The sequence below is a fragment of the Mauremys reevesii genome, linkage group 6, assembly GCF_016161935.1.
Source record: "Mauremys reevesii isolate NIE-2019 linkage group 6, ASM1616193v1, whole genome shotgun sequence".
Classification (NCBI taxonomy): domain Eukaryota; kingdom Metazoa; phylum Chordata; order Testudines; family Geoemydidae; genus Mauremys; species Mauremys reevesii.
Window position 1 is genome coordinate 101,317,723 of NC_052628.1, and position 16,753 is coordinate 101,334,475.

General features: G+C 38.1%; 1 protein-coding gene across 7 annotated transcripts in view; it reads right to left on the reverse strand.

The window, feature by feature from the left end:
• CCDC171 (coiled-coil domain containing 171) overlaps positions 1-16,753 on the reverse strand; it is a 202,746-nt gene that overhangs the window by 99,881 nt on the left and 86,112 nt on the right. For all 7 annotated transcript variants that reach the window (XM_039544117.1, XM_039544120.1, XM_039544116.1 and 4 more), the window contains 4 exons: positions 12,731-13,235; positions 11,790-11,906; positions 2,659-2,885; positions 1,815-1,997 (listed from right to left, as the gene is read on the reverse strand). In XM_039544117.1, coding sequence (XP_039400051.1) covers positions 1,815-1,997; positions 2,659-2,885; positions 11,790-11,906; positions 12,731-13,235 — 1,032 coding nt within the window. The remainder of the gene's footprint in view (positions 1-1,814; positions 1,998-2,658; positions 2,886-11,789; positions 11,907-12,730; positions 13,236-16,753) is intronic.

The following is a 16,753-nucleotide window of genomic DNA, read 5'->3' on the forward strand; positions in this document are numbered from 1 at the left end:
CTAATACACAACATTCTAATGCAAAAAGTTTTTAAAATGCTCAATATCTGCCCAAGAGACCTTTTTTCCCTAAAGTGAAGCTCATTGCAAAACATTGTTAAATTACTTTATTTGTTGTATTTTCTCAAGCAAATCTGTAGTGTATTTACAAAGTATACTGAAATTTTTTTTGTGTGATTCCAAAACAGATCAAAGAGGACATATATCAATTGTTAAAAAAAAAAGTGTTTACTAAATGCAGATAACTATTTCTGCATTTCAGTACACACCTTGTTAAACCCTTATAAATTCCTGTGTGGACCTGATTCTCACAGAGCGCTCCTGAAGACAAAGAAAGGAAATGTCTCCTGAGGGATAGCACTTAACTGACAATCTAAAAAGTGACAATTTAATCTAACAATTTTAAGAAGTGTAATGGAAAAAAGCCTGTTAAAAACAAAACTGAAGACATGAGATACACTTGTTCAGCTGTTCTACCTGCTGGAGACAATAAGCACAATGGACAGACCCTTGATGCGGGAAAATTAGGTTACAGAACACTTTGATCTCCTATCTCCACTGTTTGATGCAGCACAACATTAATACACAATAGGGAACTTTTAGTTCATGACAGCCTGGTCCACACAGCCCACTTAGTGCACAACACATTGGTGTGCTTAAGAAATCATACCCCTCTAGTGCACATGATTGTTAGGTGTCGACGAGTCCTCAGAAAATAAATCCATCACAATTTGTTGAAACTACTACACATCCCAAAAACAGGATGTTTCTAAACACACCAGGGAAGCTACAGAGCACTCATAACTGTTCATTCCCTTTTCCTGGAGGAAGATTGACTTGATCTGAACGCCCTCTATAGAAACGAGCTCAGAGTTTTGTTAGGGGAGGTGGTGAAGATGCCCAGTACATCTCCAACCTCCTAGAGGAGAATGAATTACCCCCTGACAGCTGTGGAGAGTCTGTCACGTGGTTACAATGGAGAACAGTCTCTGATCTGCAATGAGGACGCATCAGTCTGAAAAAACCTCCACTCCCTGCACAGTCAAGAGACGATGGAGGATACAGCCCTTGAAGTAATTCCACTGATCCTGTGCTAAACAGTTTGGATTTTTTTAAAAGATAAAGGGACCTGTTTTTAGTCCCTCCCTTTCATCCCTACCAGCTGTAGCTCCGCAGTGATCAACACAGCCTTATGGCTGTAGTAAATCCAGTGGCTCCAGGAAGAGGCACAGAGAGAGGGTTTGGCAAATACAGGCTGCTGGGGATGTGGTAAAATCATCTGCATAAATTCTCTCCCACAAGAGACAAACTATTCTCAAGATTGCACTTATTGACACAAACTAGCTTCAGGACTTGACCCATAAAAAAAGATACAGTAAAGAGGTGTGTCAGAATATGGAGCAAGAGTAAAACAGAGCTTAAAATATTGTGTTTATACTGTACAATGTTGTCATGAATGTACCGTACTTATTAAAAATTCATGACTGCCCTATTTGAGGGACTATATATGTTCTGTATGGTGTGTAAATCAGAAATGAACATTTTCAGCATGTGAAAGAAAAATTGGGTCTGTCAAAGAGCAAATTGTGTAATTCACCCAAAATATCTCATTCTGCAAAATAAAAAAACTCCTATGGAAAAGAGTCACTTTTTAATACATCTGGCTTGCAGCTTGGTGACATTCACGGAACAAGTTTTCTGGAAAATTCTGTTAATAATTGGATTTATACTTATTTTTCTAAAGAATACAAATCAAAAATATGTAAAAGGAGGCTTTCCTTTAAGCCAGTCTTTTCTAAATTAAATATACTTACAGATTGCTTAAATGCATTTAATTGCTCTTGCAGGCTCTGGGCTTTGTCAGCCTCTTTTTTCATCTCATTCAAATTCCGTTTGAATTCTGTGAGTTCTAAGCGTAGTGAACGGCGTTCCACTTCTGCTGTATGCAGCCTTTGTGTAAATTCAAATATTTGCTTCTGCAAGGACGCTATGCTTTTCTGTTAGTAAACGGAAATAATTTTATGTGCTATAAAATGTGCTATTTTAGCAATAAATCAATAGTATTTAATATCCAAGCAAATTAAATGAAGCTTTCATTCTGCACGCATCCACCAACACATACTAACACACAAAGAGCACTATTTCACCTGCTGTTGTAGGTCATTGAAAAATTCCTAAATACATACATACATACATACATACATACATAGAGTAGATATTTGGGGAGAAGAAGTTTAACTGAGTTTCTGCAAAAGCATAACATGTATTTTGCATTACCAAAGTACACTGGAAGAAGACAAGGCGAAATTTTTTTTTAACAAAATCATTAATCTTAACTTCAAAAGGGGTTACAAGATGTTCTTACAAAGAAAATTCAATTTTGACAGAATTTAGAAAAGAAAAATTATTTCAAGCTTAATACAACCAAATCTCATGCCTTATAATTCTTTAATTTTATATTGAAAGATGTAACCGATTCAGGGCCAAATCTTTTCAGGTGTAAATCGCCATTTACTTTTGTATATAAGTTAGTTAAATTAAAGTCAGCTGTGAAGCACAACCTGAAAATGAAATTAGCATCATAACTATTTTGAAAGCTCTACTATAATTATTCTGTGAAATTTTATATATATATAAATCAGCAAGAAATACACATACTGTAATGGGTGTTCTATCACCTAGTCCAGCTTTTAGTGCCTGTGCATTTATTTTATGAAGTCCACGAGCCAGTCTTTGAACCAAGGAGTCCTTCTCTACATATGTGATGGTCCTGCTGCTATCCACTGCTATAGTCTCCATTAGTACATTCAGTTTGTCCATGAGTTTAGAAAAAGAATTCCTGGCTGCACTTATGAGTAAGTGTCCGCAAAGCCAGGAATTTGGATCTTTAAGGAAAAAAAAAAAGAGAAATACATATTTAAAAAGTAAGTTCTTTCTTATTCTCATTTTATAAAAACATACATGTCTGAATAAGATTGTTGGGAATGTTGCCATTGAACTAAGGGAGGAAGACTCAACTCACTGGGCTTGAGCCTTAAATCTTTATTCTGACAATGCTCTTATTCCAATCAAAAGGAGTCTTCCCCAAGTAGAGAATTTGGGCCAAATTCTACCTTCAGATAGGAAGTGCTGCTTCTACTGACTACCACTGGAGTTATATATACAAACATGAGGGCAGAACTTGGCCCAACAAAAATAACTGTTTTGTCAATATATAACTTTTCAAATAATTCTATGTTCTCCTCCAATACTGTATTTTATGTCCTTTTTCTTGTATAGTCCAACCTTTGGAATAATAAAATGCAAACGTTTCTGATGCACACAAATTACATACTGTATGACAAATATCTTTGCATGTGTTCACACATTTGACAGCAGAAGGTAAATAACTTTATTGCAATATTTAAAATGCAAATGTATAACTGATTTTCTTCTTTTTTTTCCAGCAGAGTTGTCTAAATAATTTGCTGTTTAAAACTAGTGAGGCTTAGTACCTTAATGCCATACTATTTATATTCTGAGACAAGAGAATATAATTTACCTTATTCCAAGGCAATTAAAATTTTACAGCTACAATTACTTATTTTCCCACAGGATTTTGGTAATCATCCTTCTCATATAATGGACTTAAGGCCCCAGCACACCCAACATGTCCTGCTTACTGCTAGATTCGTCAGGTCTGTAATTAATAATTGTGTTTAATGTTGATAAATAAAATTGTCAGTGCTCCTTCTACTAATTGGTATTCCAGATAACGGTTAATAGGTTTATTTATGCCTTAATAAAAGTCTTGTAATTTAGTTTTCCCTCTGCTAGGCAGGTCTTAATCTGTCATTACTTGTCTTATGATACTATCAGTGTAAGATGACAAGCATGGAGGAACTTATTTACATTCAGTAGTACACCAGATCTCCTGTTGCTGTAGTAAATTAAAATATTTTCTTTAAAGCACAAGCAGAAAAAACAAGACAGCTTCTTTAAAACAAAGAATTCTTCTTTACACTATAAGGATCAAATCAAAAGGTTCAAACAAATAGAACATGAAGACTTATAGAGCATTCTTTACAATGGGTACCAGAGCATTATCGAAATTATACAGGTAGAATCAACCATAAGTGAACAAAGAATATTATAGCATGTGATCAAATCAAAACACTCTTTGCATGATAATGCATCTACATTGCACCATATTCTGTCATATGTATTGTAGCAATTTGAAATGATGGTTCCACTTAAAAAAAAAAAAAAAGAAGATTTTGTATGCCACCAGACTGAATATGTAGACACTTGATTTTGAAGATTAGCACAGAGATAAACTTTGCTTTTATGCTCCCCAAACTATCAAAGCATCACTGTGACATGTCATTCCATATTCTTTAGGCTTATGATATGAATATGACATACCTGAAATATATTTTATGCAAGATCGCTATGTGATATATCATTGGAAAGGTTATGATTTACTGAATGTGATTATCCAATTTGTATGCCAGTATCATTTCTGTATCTGAAGTTAGGAATATTGACTATGTATCTGTATTTCAATTATGCTACTTTGGGTGACACCCGCTGCTAACAACAATGGAAAAGCCAGACAGGGCGGACGGCCCATCAGCGAGGACAATAGACTGGGAAAAGCTTGGCTTTCCTGTGGTCGCTCCATACTGCCACTGACTCATGGACACTGTGATCCTACAGAGTCGGGTGGTTTTGTCACCTGATACTAAAACATTACCTAGGACTTCCTGTAACTGTCCAATGTAAGGGAAGGGGGGGCAAGTTTGGGAAACAAAGGATTCCCGCCTTATGTAAATCCTATTTAAGGGTGGGCAGGAAGGTAAACAGGACTACTCCTGTCCATGGCCTGTCTGCCCAAGAAGAAAGACTGCAAAAAGGAAGGCAAGGGGGGAGTCCAGACTGAAACAGGGGTCTAGTCTGAAAAGGAATATAACCGGAACTCTGAATCACAGAAACTTTGCAAACTGCCTGCAACAATATCTAGGGTGAGAAATACTATTTGTAACCAATTTCTTTAGTGAAACTAGCTTAGTTTGTGTGTTTGATTTCATTTGCTTAGTAATCTGCTTTGTTCTGTTTGTTACCCCTTTTTCCCCACTTAAAATCTGCCTTTTATAGTTAAAAACATTGTTTTGTTTATTATTAAAACCAGTTTCTGTAATTTCTAACTGGGGGGGGGGGCGGGAGGTAAGAAGTGTGCACACCTCTCTCCACATTGAGGGAGGGGGCAAATTTCATAATATATCTTTGGGTCTGCACTCCAAGGGAGGTGGACATCTGAGTGCTGGAGCAAATCCCTGAAGCTGAGTCTTCCCAGAGCTGATCCGCAGCTGGGTGTGGCCCTGCCTGTGTGTATGTTAGAGGAGGTTTTAAGAGCCTGGCTCAGCAAGACAAGTTAAAGAGGGCCTATGTTAGCAGATCAGGTAGACTCAGTGGTACCTCAGCACATCAGGTGACTTCCCAAGGAGTCCAACCCATCACAATCACCTCTAGTTAATTTTTAATGAATAATGGTTTTGACTAAAACACAGAAATTTGGCGTGATTTACTGACTGTTTTGCAAGGCGAAAAGAGAATACAGTGTAATTCCATAAGGTATTGTATTCTTCTATGTCTATAACAAGTGGAAAAAGAACATACACACTTTAAGTACCTGGCCACAGACTATCAGGGAATTACAGTAAAAGCAATAAATAATTTATGTTGTGATGAGCATGTAAGAAATGGCTTCCACAAATAAAGTTACAGTACAAAGAGCAATCAATTCTTTATTAAACAAATGAAGCAAAAGGCAATGAAAAGTGACAAACCTTCCTCTCGTGACAGGTGGAGGGAGAATTCTGTTTTGTTTTGAGTGAAATAGAATAAAGAGAAAGAATAAACTGATTAATACTATAGAGGAACTGAAATATTCATATTAAGCTTCAGAAATTCAGTTTATGTTACAGCAGACAATATCTGTATTTGTTGCTTGGTTCCTCTGAGTGCTAATGAAGTACAATTTGTATTAAAAAAACAAAAAAGAGAAAATGCACTTTACCGGCCTTTTTAAGTAAATCTAAAGATAAACCATTCCAACCCTATACTGTTAAGACTACATGACTAAATAAGGACAAATCTATTAGGAAAACAGGTTTTATAGGGAAATGTTTATAAAGGAGAAAAACTCCGAAATTCAAATTTAAAAATAAAACAAAAGCACTTAGTTTGCCTTCCTTTCCCACACACACAAAAACAAAACAAAACCAAAAACAAACTAAAAAGCACACCTCCAAAAAAATCTCAGTGTTGCCTGAAAGCTTTGGATTCAGTCCATTTCCTTTACCTCAACCCGTCCCAAATGACTGCAATTCCCAATGTTGCCGTCTTTTTGACTTGTCCATACTTACAAGTTTCCTAAAGAGACCCTGCACATTTCTCCTGTCTCCTGTGTATGTCTGGCTGCTTCAATGAAGTTTTGAATACTTCTGTGACTTTCCCCTTTGCAGTGTACCCTGAAGTATATTTGGAAGAGGAAACCCAGAAGTGCATAAAGATATCAAATGAGCCGCTGCTATAAATATAAATAGGTTGACCAACTAGATTCAAAGTTTCAAAAGTTCCTAAGTGACTTAAGAGTCTTAAGCAATTAGGAGCATAAATCCCTTTGACTGTTAATGAGAATTAGGCTCATAGATGCCTATGCTCTCTTTTCAAAATGAGAGATAGGCTCTTAAGCTGCATCATTTAGGTGCTTTTGAAATGTTACCTCTGATTTTAATTTATTTACTTTTTTTTTTTTTTTTTTACCATGCCAAAGTTTCTTGAAAGGTTTCTTTCACTTAGATAAGATCAAAAGTCTGAGTCACACATGAGCAGCTAGATGTCAGGATACTCTGAGGGCAAATTAAGTAGACACATGTGATGGGAATCAGAAAAGCTGTTGTGACCATGAGATCAAATATTTCCACATGGTTCTTTGCTGAGGTCTTCTCGTGCCTCTTTTATTCTGCCCATGAATTCTACAGTGTCTGACTCTTAAACAAAAAGGATTTTATCTAAACAATTGCTAGCAGGACTCCTATATATTCCAGGGATTTGAGTAGTATAAGAAAGTTAGTGATTTGAGCACCTCAATGCTGATACGATTTATCTTTGAAATCCTTTTTAAAGTGCAGTCATTGATCAGCCAATTGTCCAGATACAGGAATGCATGCACTCCTGTGTAAACGGCTCCTATGCATTTTGACATACAGTGCAATCCAAAAGGCTTGAACTGGCAGTGTTGGGATGTGAATTTGAATTACTGGATATCAGGATGATCAGGACAGGGCATAGAACTGGAAGTGAGGAGACATGGTTCTGTTCCTGGCTCTCTGGAGCCCATTTGCTGTTTGATCTTGGGCATATCATGCCTCTACTCCTCAATTTTCTTTACTTTCTTGCAGTCCTGCTTCCTCACTTCTGATATATTTAATTTCTGTCAGAAAACATTTATGACTATAGGACTACCAGGGAGCAAAGAGCAATGAAGGAGCATAAGAACATTGCAAAGAGTCTAATGTTTCCTTGCATAGCATATGCAAAACAATTAATTTGTGTAACTCCATGCCACAAAATATCAGTGAAGCCAAGAGTTCCCCAGGATTAAAAAAAAAATTAAACATTTATCTGATTAATGAGAACATACAGAGTACACTAAAAATGTTAAAATATAAGGGATACAGAAACCATCATGCTTTAGGTCATTAGCAAAATACTAACTTTCCAGGGTAAGTAAGAAACTTCCCTTGATGACAGGTTATTCCAAAATTGTTCAATTACAGGGATTTCTGTACCTTCCTCTAGAAGCAACTGGTGCTGTCCACTGTCAAAGACATGGCACGGGATTACACAAACCCTGGGCCAGACATGCTATGGCAATTTCTACGTTCCCATGCCGAACACATCAAATATTAAAGCCTCTGGTGATTAAGAACTTTCAGCTCATTGTTTGCAAAGCACAGCTGGGCACAGCGCCATGGGACCCAAGGTCCTCAGCTGTGGTTGGAAGGTACTAGGCACAACTCAGAAGTGGAAGTGGCCTTTGTATTCCTCTAATCTTGGCTGTGTTCTGCAGCAGTCCAGTGCCTGACAAATTTTAAGCAGCCTGAAGGCTGCTATTATAACAGTCAGTGCTCTACAGGATGTACGGACACTCTGACCATGACCTCTTTTCCTCTGATGGCAGGGAGGTAGGTAGCAGCCACCACGGTATCTCTATTCTTCTTGAGATTCCACCATTCAAGAGAGACCCTCCAAGGTTGGACGTGACTGGTTTAGGACTACTTTGCACTGGTGAAACAGTGTAGTGGCCAGAGAATGGCTTAGGCACATAGCTCATTTGGAAATGTAGCCTTTCAATCAGCATTGGTTAGAGCATTCAGGAAGAATTAGGTGTTCATTCAGGGTGTGCTCTGAACAAACAGGTCATTGTTTGCATGTCTCTTAGTTGTGTCCAGCTCTCAGCGTGATATTAATCTAAGTGAGACTTTGAATAAGTACACCTGCTCCGTAGTACCATGACCGATGATCAAATGCGACGGAACAATTATGTGCCACGTGAAAAGCTAATTTATGCACATCTTGTGTGGTCTTCTAAGCCAGCGCTGACTGACAATGTGACTGGTTTTTATACCAGCAGAGGCCTTTCAACATAGCAATCACAGATTGTATGTCTGAGGTACAAGCTTTCAACAAACCAAAAACTATCACTTGGCTGTACGCTTCATTATGAGGCTACAGAGAAAATAAATACTGGACCTATGATGAAGTCCACCTTGTGTTTGACATGTATGCACAGAAATCAATTAAAATATTACCAGAAGAAAAGACTCTATGGTATTGCACCTGTCCAATACAAAATCACCGATTCCACAAACATCCTCAATGTCACAATGTCTCATACTCACATGAAGGATGAGTTAACCACATACTTTGCAGGAAAAATGCTCCAGCATATGAACAACTCTAAAGAATTTCATTGTCGCACAGCTTAATAAAGCTGCTGCCTCACACTGTTCAGTGGAGTTTCTTAGTCATTTCCATGAGGAGACTGACACTAAAATTATTTTGCATGCTATCAATGCTACAGAGAGAGAGGGTCTATTAAACTCCAGATTTTTGCACAAAACACAGGTTCTAGTGTTCTCTGTGTGATGCTGCCCAAGACTTCTGCAAGATTCTGTTTTTGTGCCTGCTGCTGGGGAACAGAATGACTTGTATATCCTTCAGAGATGTATTCCTGTGACTCGGACCATGAAAAGCTATTAGGAATCCATGCCCTTTCAGGATCATAGGTGCTGGAACTAGAGATGCTGGGGGTACAGGAGCACCTCCTGGCTTGAGGTGGTTTCCATTATACACAGGGTTTTTTTTTTTTCAATCAATGGCAGCACTCACTACTATACAAACAACTCCAGCACCCCTGTTGTTCATGTGACTGCACTGCTCGAATGTTGGCTGAAAAGGCCAAATTACCTTACTGGAAGGCATTTGATTCAGCCTCTAAAGACTATTTCCTCACTCTGAAGCTGCTTGGAATGGCAGAGATAGTCACTGATGAGGTCACAAATGCACTGGAGACATTCATATGGAGAGTTCATCATTAGAAGACAACATTAAGATACTTGCAGAGCTATGCTGGTGGATATTTTCCAAGAAGCAGACAGAAAAAATTACCACCAACGAGGGCAGCATTTATACCTGCTATCAAGAGAGAAAAAAAAAAAAAATGGAATGGAATGGAATGGAATGATTTTGAGCAAGCTACCTTCCCCTGTTGAGCATGGATGGGGAGGGGGAGGAGGAAGGACCAGTTATGTGTGTGTGTGACCATGCCATGAGAGATTAATCCTTTAGCCAATCAAATGTTTCTGTGCAAAGACCAGAAGCTCATCACCCTGAAAATATTTGGCTAGCAACCTGCCTTGTACGAAGATGTGCTATTGGAGCACTGATGAGGATCAGTGTGACAGTATGTCTAGCAGTGGTTTGATGCCCTAAATAGAGACAACAGTTATGATGACTTTGATGAATAAATGTTTTCAGTCTTATATGTCAACAGTAACTTACCCAGGATTACCAAAGATCAATGTCTTTTTTTATTGTAAGCAATGCATCTCTGGGTTCAAGTATAATTTAAAAAAAAACTTTGATTTTTAAACATTTTCTCAAACACATATCTTCATAATTGTTTCAGGTTTGTCATGTTTGGTACCATTGTGGTCATGGGAGATGGGGCTTTTGGATAATACCTAACTTGACCCATTTCCAATGATGTATCATCAAAATGTCCACCAACCAGAAGACCCAGGGCTGGGTAGGCAGCAAGTCCCCTATTACCACACCACAGAGGGTGAACACCATTGGAATTATGATTCTGTAGATTTTTACAACACAAATGACCTTTCTATAGCTAGCTGTTCACGGAATGAGATTTGCTCCCAGACTATCAGGCTAGATCTACAACTTTTTAAAAGTAGTTTACATACAATCAAATTAATTTTCAGAACCTTCTTATGAGGCTGTGAAATGTTGTTATTCCCATATACACAGATAGAATCATAGACTTTAAGGTCAGAAGGGACCATTATAATCATCTAGTCTGACCTCCTGCACAATGCAGGCCACAGAATCTCACCCACCCACTCCTGTATCAAACCTGTGTCTGAGCCATTGAAAATAGATGAGGCACAGGAAGGAAGGTGAAGTAACTTGCCCAAAACCACACTCTGAGTCAGTAGGAGAGGTGGGATTGAACTCAGGAATTACTGGCTTTCTATACACAAGATTAGTTTCTCTGAATAGGCCAGTAGAAAACGTTGGCTGCTTTTGACCATTCTACAATTAATGAGATTTAAGGAGTTGTCTTACGATCATTTTTAATTAACAAATGTTTAGTGCAGTTGAGAGCATCTACTAAAGTAGCAAGCTACTATCTGAGAGTCTCATGCACTTGTACCTCACTAATATTAGGGAAAGTGGTCACTTTATCTCTTTAATATTACAGAAAGAATTTCAGAACTACTCCCTAATCTGAAACTGCATAACTTAGATCGATCCCCCCCCCCAGGGTAGACCAGGCCTAAGTAAGCAATTACTGCATTGTTAGGCAAACAAACAAAACATATAGAAGCCAGATTTAAACTAATGCTAAAATGACAGGAAACATTAAATATGCGTTATATATTAAAGTTAACCCTATCATATTCACAGCTTCATTTTGTGATACAATCTTAAATAAACTACTGCTTTTGCCATTAAGTATTCAGAAGTACTGACCACATGTGACATAGGGTTATTATTTACATACTACCACATGTGAGCATGCAGGGCCAGCTCCAGGGGTTTGGCCGCCCCAAGCGGCCAAAAAAAAAAAAAAGCCACTATCGCGATCTGCGGCAATTCAGCGGGAGGTCGGGACCCTCTGCCAAATTGCCGCCGAATACCTGAACGTGCCGCCCCGCTCAGGAGTGGCCGCCCCAAGCTCCTGCTTGCTAAGCTGGTGCCTGGAACCGGCCCTGTGAGCATGTATATGTGGTGTGGATATGTAGATGCAAAAGCATCCAAAAGGAAAAACACAAGCACAACTACCAATAAAGATGAAGAAAATTTGACTCCCCAAACAACTTTCTACCTCTAGAAATTTGAGCCAGAAGAGAAGACATCTGAAGATATAAAATCATCAATAGGAAATCACATAACATACCACTTTTTATATTCTCTACTACAACAATATATTTAACAATTACCTGTTTTGCTAACAACTTCCTGTAATTCAGCCACCGAACTGATTATTGCAGCAAGAAGGTCAGAACTAGTAAACCAGTTGAGTGCTTGAAGACAGTGGATTTGTTCCTTTTGGTGTTCTGTGAAACAAAATGTAATAAAAAGTAACATTGGATGAGTTAGATGGTACACTACAATCTTCAGTTGTTTAAGAAATGGATCAAAATAAAGTTTACACAAAATTCATGCCAGGATTCCACTTTTCTTTCAAGAAATTTTAGATGGTGTTCACATGCACTATGCCACCTTCAGCTGTTAAATAGGAAAATAATTATTTGTTCTTTTGTTTATCACTCCCTCTTACTCGGAGAAACCATAAAATGAGTAAATATGTTTTTGTTTACCTTCATACTACAGTAAATGTACAATGTCTTTACAGTTACTGTACTCTGCAAATGAAGATTTAATAATCCCATACTAATACTATTTTATTTTTAATATGAAATACACATAACGTAGATTAGCACTTTGGCTTTTTAATCAGGACCTTTTCTCTGGATCTCTATTTGTTTGGAGACTTCACAGGGCAGTGAACCAGGTAGCATAATACTGAAATGTTTGCAACTTCTTTTTCTGGAAAGGGAATATAAATCTATCACAGATCTCTGATATTATATATATATACACACACACACATATATATATATATATATATATACACACACACACACACACACACACGCAGCACCACCTTCTTTTTCAGCTATTCAATAAACAGAAAATATTTGTATTTGGGGGAGCCTCACATTCAATATGTGCATACAAATATTTTTTCAAGTCAAGTCAGCATTATATTTGTCTTTACACGTTATTATTAAACAGATAAACAAATAATACATAATAAGTTAAGCACCAACAGTGCAATCTGATATAACATTATAAAAGAACAAATCAATTATCTTACTTGATAGATTATGTTTCCTCTTGGCCTCTCCTATGCAAACTAGGATTCCTATGCCTTCTTTGAAACCATCTACCCAGGAGAAAAGAGAGCTACTTGACTGTCCCAAAATTTGAAGTCTGTGTGCTGCCAGAACTGCAATAACACCTTTCCGGAATACATGTATCATGCCTTTGAAATGCTTTTTCTTTATCTTCGCTTCATCCTGCCTCTTTTCCTCTGCATCAGACAAAGCATAGACCAGAGTCCTAATTTCCTGTTTGAGTACTTCATAGGTGTGGACCTGATCCTGGAGAAAGTCTCTTTGTGTAGACAAGGCACATAATCGGCTGTACAGAGGATATAAGGCACCACTCATGAGTGCACAGGCAGCCAGCAGAGACGTATGTTCCTTTTGTGTCTGTATTAATATACTTTTCAACTGTGAATTTTCATGGACCAACTGCTCTCGTGCTTTTTCAATGACAGAACATCTTTCCTTGGCTTTTTCTGCAGTTTCTTGATATTTCTGTAAAGATAAAAGTGGATTTAAACTAGAGCATAATTTTTAAAATAGAGAAATATCTACTGAACTCTGCACTAACTAAAGGTGAAAGAAAAGGCTTATTCCATTTTTTTCCTCTTCTGTTCAGATTGAATATGGCAGTGATTTAAATAAAAGAATCACAACAGAAATGATCATATTCAGGTATGTCAACAGAATTAGTTTAACTTTTCTCTATCTTTGGAGGACAATCATTCAGTAACTATGGAAGCACAACAGTGTTATAGCCATGATTTACCATGCTTTTCCAACAAGAATATGGACTCCAATTTTTAATTCTCATTATTGTGATAGAAGATAGCATAGTATCCTCAATCAGCTTATCTGCGAGCAACACTAGGTCCAATTTTTAGAAAGAACAACTATGTTGCTCTTCAAAGTAAAAGACAAGTTAAATGAGAAGAAACACTTATTTTAGTATTTCTACTCTGTAGAAATGCATTAACTGGATTAATTTTATAATTTAATTTACAGGATTTATTGCATCAGTATTCTACTTTAAAAGGAAGTTTGTTCATCTACAAAGTCTTTTGGGACTACTGCCTTATTTACAGGGCTTATTCTGCAAGAACCAAATACTAGCTGATAGTGTGTCAGGAAGGCACTAAAAAGGTAATTTGGATTTGGAAATCAATGTATGGTTCCTAACCCTCAGAGCTGACAGGCCAGCCTTTAAGTAAGCACATTTAAAGTGCAATCCCTATAGGTCTATGAAATACCAGCACTGGCATCGTGTACTCTGTTTAATGCTTATTTTTAAAAATTTTCAAGATGAGAAAATGAACAAAACCTAAAATCTTTCAAATATATTGTAGAAGTATAGAAAATATTCTTTAACCATAAACACTGGTTTAAAAAATGAAGCTACGTCTGTTTTCACTTTTACAATGATTTTTAATTGTTTCTCTCTTACTCTACATTGTTTCTAATATCTTCTTAGAAACTTAAAAGTACATTTTTTTGAGAGAAATAGCAGGGTTAGCTCCTTTAAGAGCAGCGGGCTGACTTCCTGGAGCGTATGAGCTTTGAGGGATGCCTTACTGGGTTAAAGAACTCTGTGAACTTCAAATTCATTAACAAAAATTAGACACTCCCCCGGAGAGTAGAACTCTATTTTATCCTATTTCTTGCTGGGTCCTTATCCTTTATGTTGGCAAGAAGACAGATTGCAAACTAGAGACTTAATGACACTTGGACTTCAAAAGGTTTCATTGTATTTCAACTATTTTATTTTTATATCTTACAGAAGTGACTTTTGATACAATTGCAATATAGCAAAGTCCTCAGCTAGTTCACCTGCTACTTCTGTAAAAATCACGCTTCTTAATAAAACATGCCAAACCAACAAGGAAATATTTTCTCTCCCTAGAGGATTTTTTTCCTTTCTTATTTTGCAAACCTTGTTATATTTCTAATAGAGCTGAAATTAAGATTCCTCTTTTTGTTAATAGCTTTAGGTTTTTGTTTCTATCCCAATATCTTCGCAGATATCAATGCATCTAAAGCCATAACATATATTAGTTGTAGTGGAGCCCACTAAAATGGTGGGGGGAAAACAAAAGCAAACAGTTAATTACTCACAGTAATGGATATTAGGAAATCACAGGATATTTCTTACAAGTCTGCACACATTCTGAAGAAATGACATGTCTGAGACAAGGGAGTACATTCCACATATTCATTAGGTTTCTCAAAACAGACATTTCCAAATGTATATTTTAATTTCAGATTGAAGGAATTTATTGGCAGACCCTGCTCAAGGTCAGAGGTGACCCTATGAACATCAAAATGGAGGACCTTACTCTTCCCACAAAAGCACTGGAAGTTACATTCATTTTAAGTCCAGCTGCCAATGAGGAGCCCAAGGCATCCTCTAACACATCTACAGCCATCCCTGTTTGCTAGTACTCTGTGACAAGGCCACTTCGAGAGGTTCTGCTCCGCAGAAGAACACTGACCCTTCTTTAGGGTTGCCAGGTGTCCGTTTTTTATCGGAACGCTTGGTTGAAAAGGGACCCTGGTGGGTCCAGTCAGAACCACTCACCGGGCCATTAAAAGTCCGGTCCATGGTACAGTGGGGCTAAGGCTGCCTGTCGTGGCTCCGTGCGGCTCCCGGAAGCAGTGGCATGTCCCTGCTCCAGCTCCTACACCTTGTGGCAGCCAGGGGGCCCCAGCCCGGAGCACCCCTCCTGCACCCCAAAGCCCTCATCCCTGGCCCCACCCCAGAGCCCTCACCCCCTCCCACACACCAACCCCCTGCCCCAGCCCAGTGAAAATGAGCAAGTAAGTGAGGGTGGGGAGAGTGAGCAACGGAGGGAGGGGTGATGGAGTGGGGGTGGGGCCTCAGAAAAGGGGCGGGGCAGGAGCGGGGCTTTGGAGGAGGAGTGGGGCAGGCCAGGGGGCAAGGCAAGGGTGTTCAGTTTTGTGTGAGTAGAAAGTTGGCAACCCTAACCTGCTTTCTAATTACATCATCTAATTAACTGAGAGCAACAGTTGTAGAGTATTATCTAGCAGCATCCAAAGACCCCAGTTGGGATCAGGGGCCCTGAATGCTACAGGATGAGGACAGCAGCACTGCCAGGTGTTATTACAATACTGGCACAAAGCTTCCAAATTGCACTGTTGTATTTTAAAAAGCCAGTTCTTGAAATCTTACATTGCACTTTGAAAGGCTTCCTGCACCAATGCAATACTAACCATCCAAAAGTCTCAAAGTAGCATTACTCATGTTGCTATACAGCCACAGCTGTCAATTAATCTGATGACCTCATCAAAAGATTTCCAAGGTGTACCTCTGTGCAGAGACAGTTCACAATGTTATATACTAATACTGATACTGCCTGCAAAATTAAACACAGCTTGTAAGTCCCTTATTTAAACTTTTAAATAATCTTCAGCAGTGAATGTCTGGAAGGAAGCAGGGTGAATATCAAATGAGCTTAATGATAATTTCCTATCTCAAAGCGGTCTTGCAAGGCTTAATTCATTAATGTTTGTAAGGCACTTTAAGATCCTGGGGTGGAAGACACTATACAAGAGCAAAATATTATAATATTTTTCTGCTGGTGTCAGCAGTATTCTCATTTTGTGCCATTACTACACTTAACAGTGTTTATTTCTTTACTTGAAAAAAATAAATAAAAAACAGTCATTTTTCTCCATGCAAAAGAAAATGTTAAGAGTCTAGCATTCATCACTGAGATACACAGGAGAATATATACAAAAATCATATTTTAAAAAGGCCTGATTCCCAAACATGTTGGGTCAAATTCAGGTCCAGCACCAATTTCCCTAAAAATGCAAAAGCAATGGTGCAAAAACAGGGCTAAGAGCAACCCTGCATTGTCAATGTCCAAGGATACAGTCATGGAGAACCCTGAGAACTGTAGACCATGGTCTGGTTCTCTGCTGCCTTGCACCTTGTAGTCATTTATATCTGCACAAAGTGTGTGTAAAATAAGCAACCATTCTGCTATGATAGA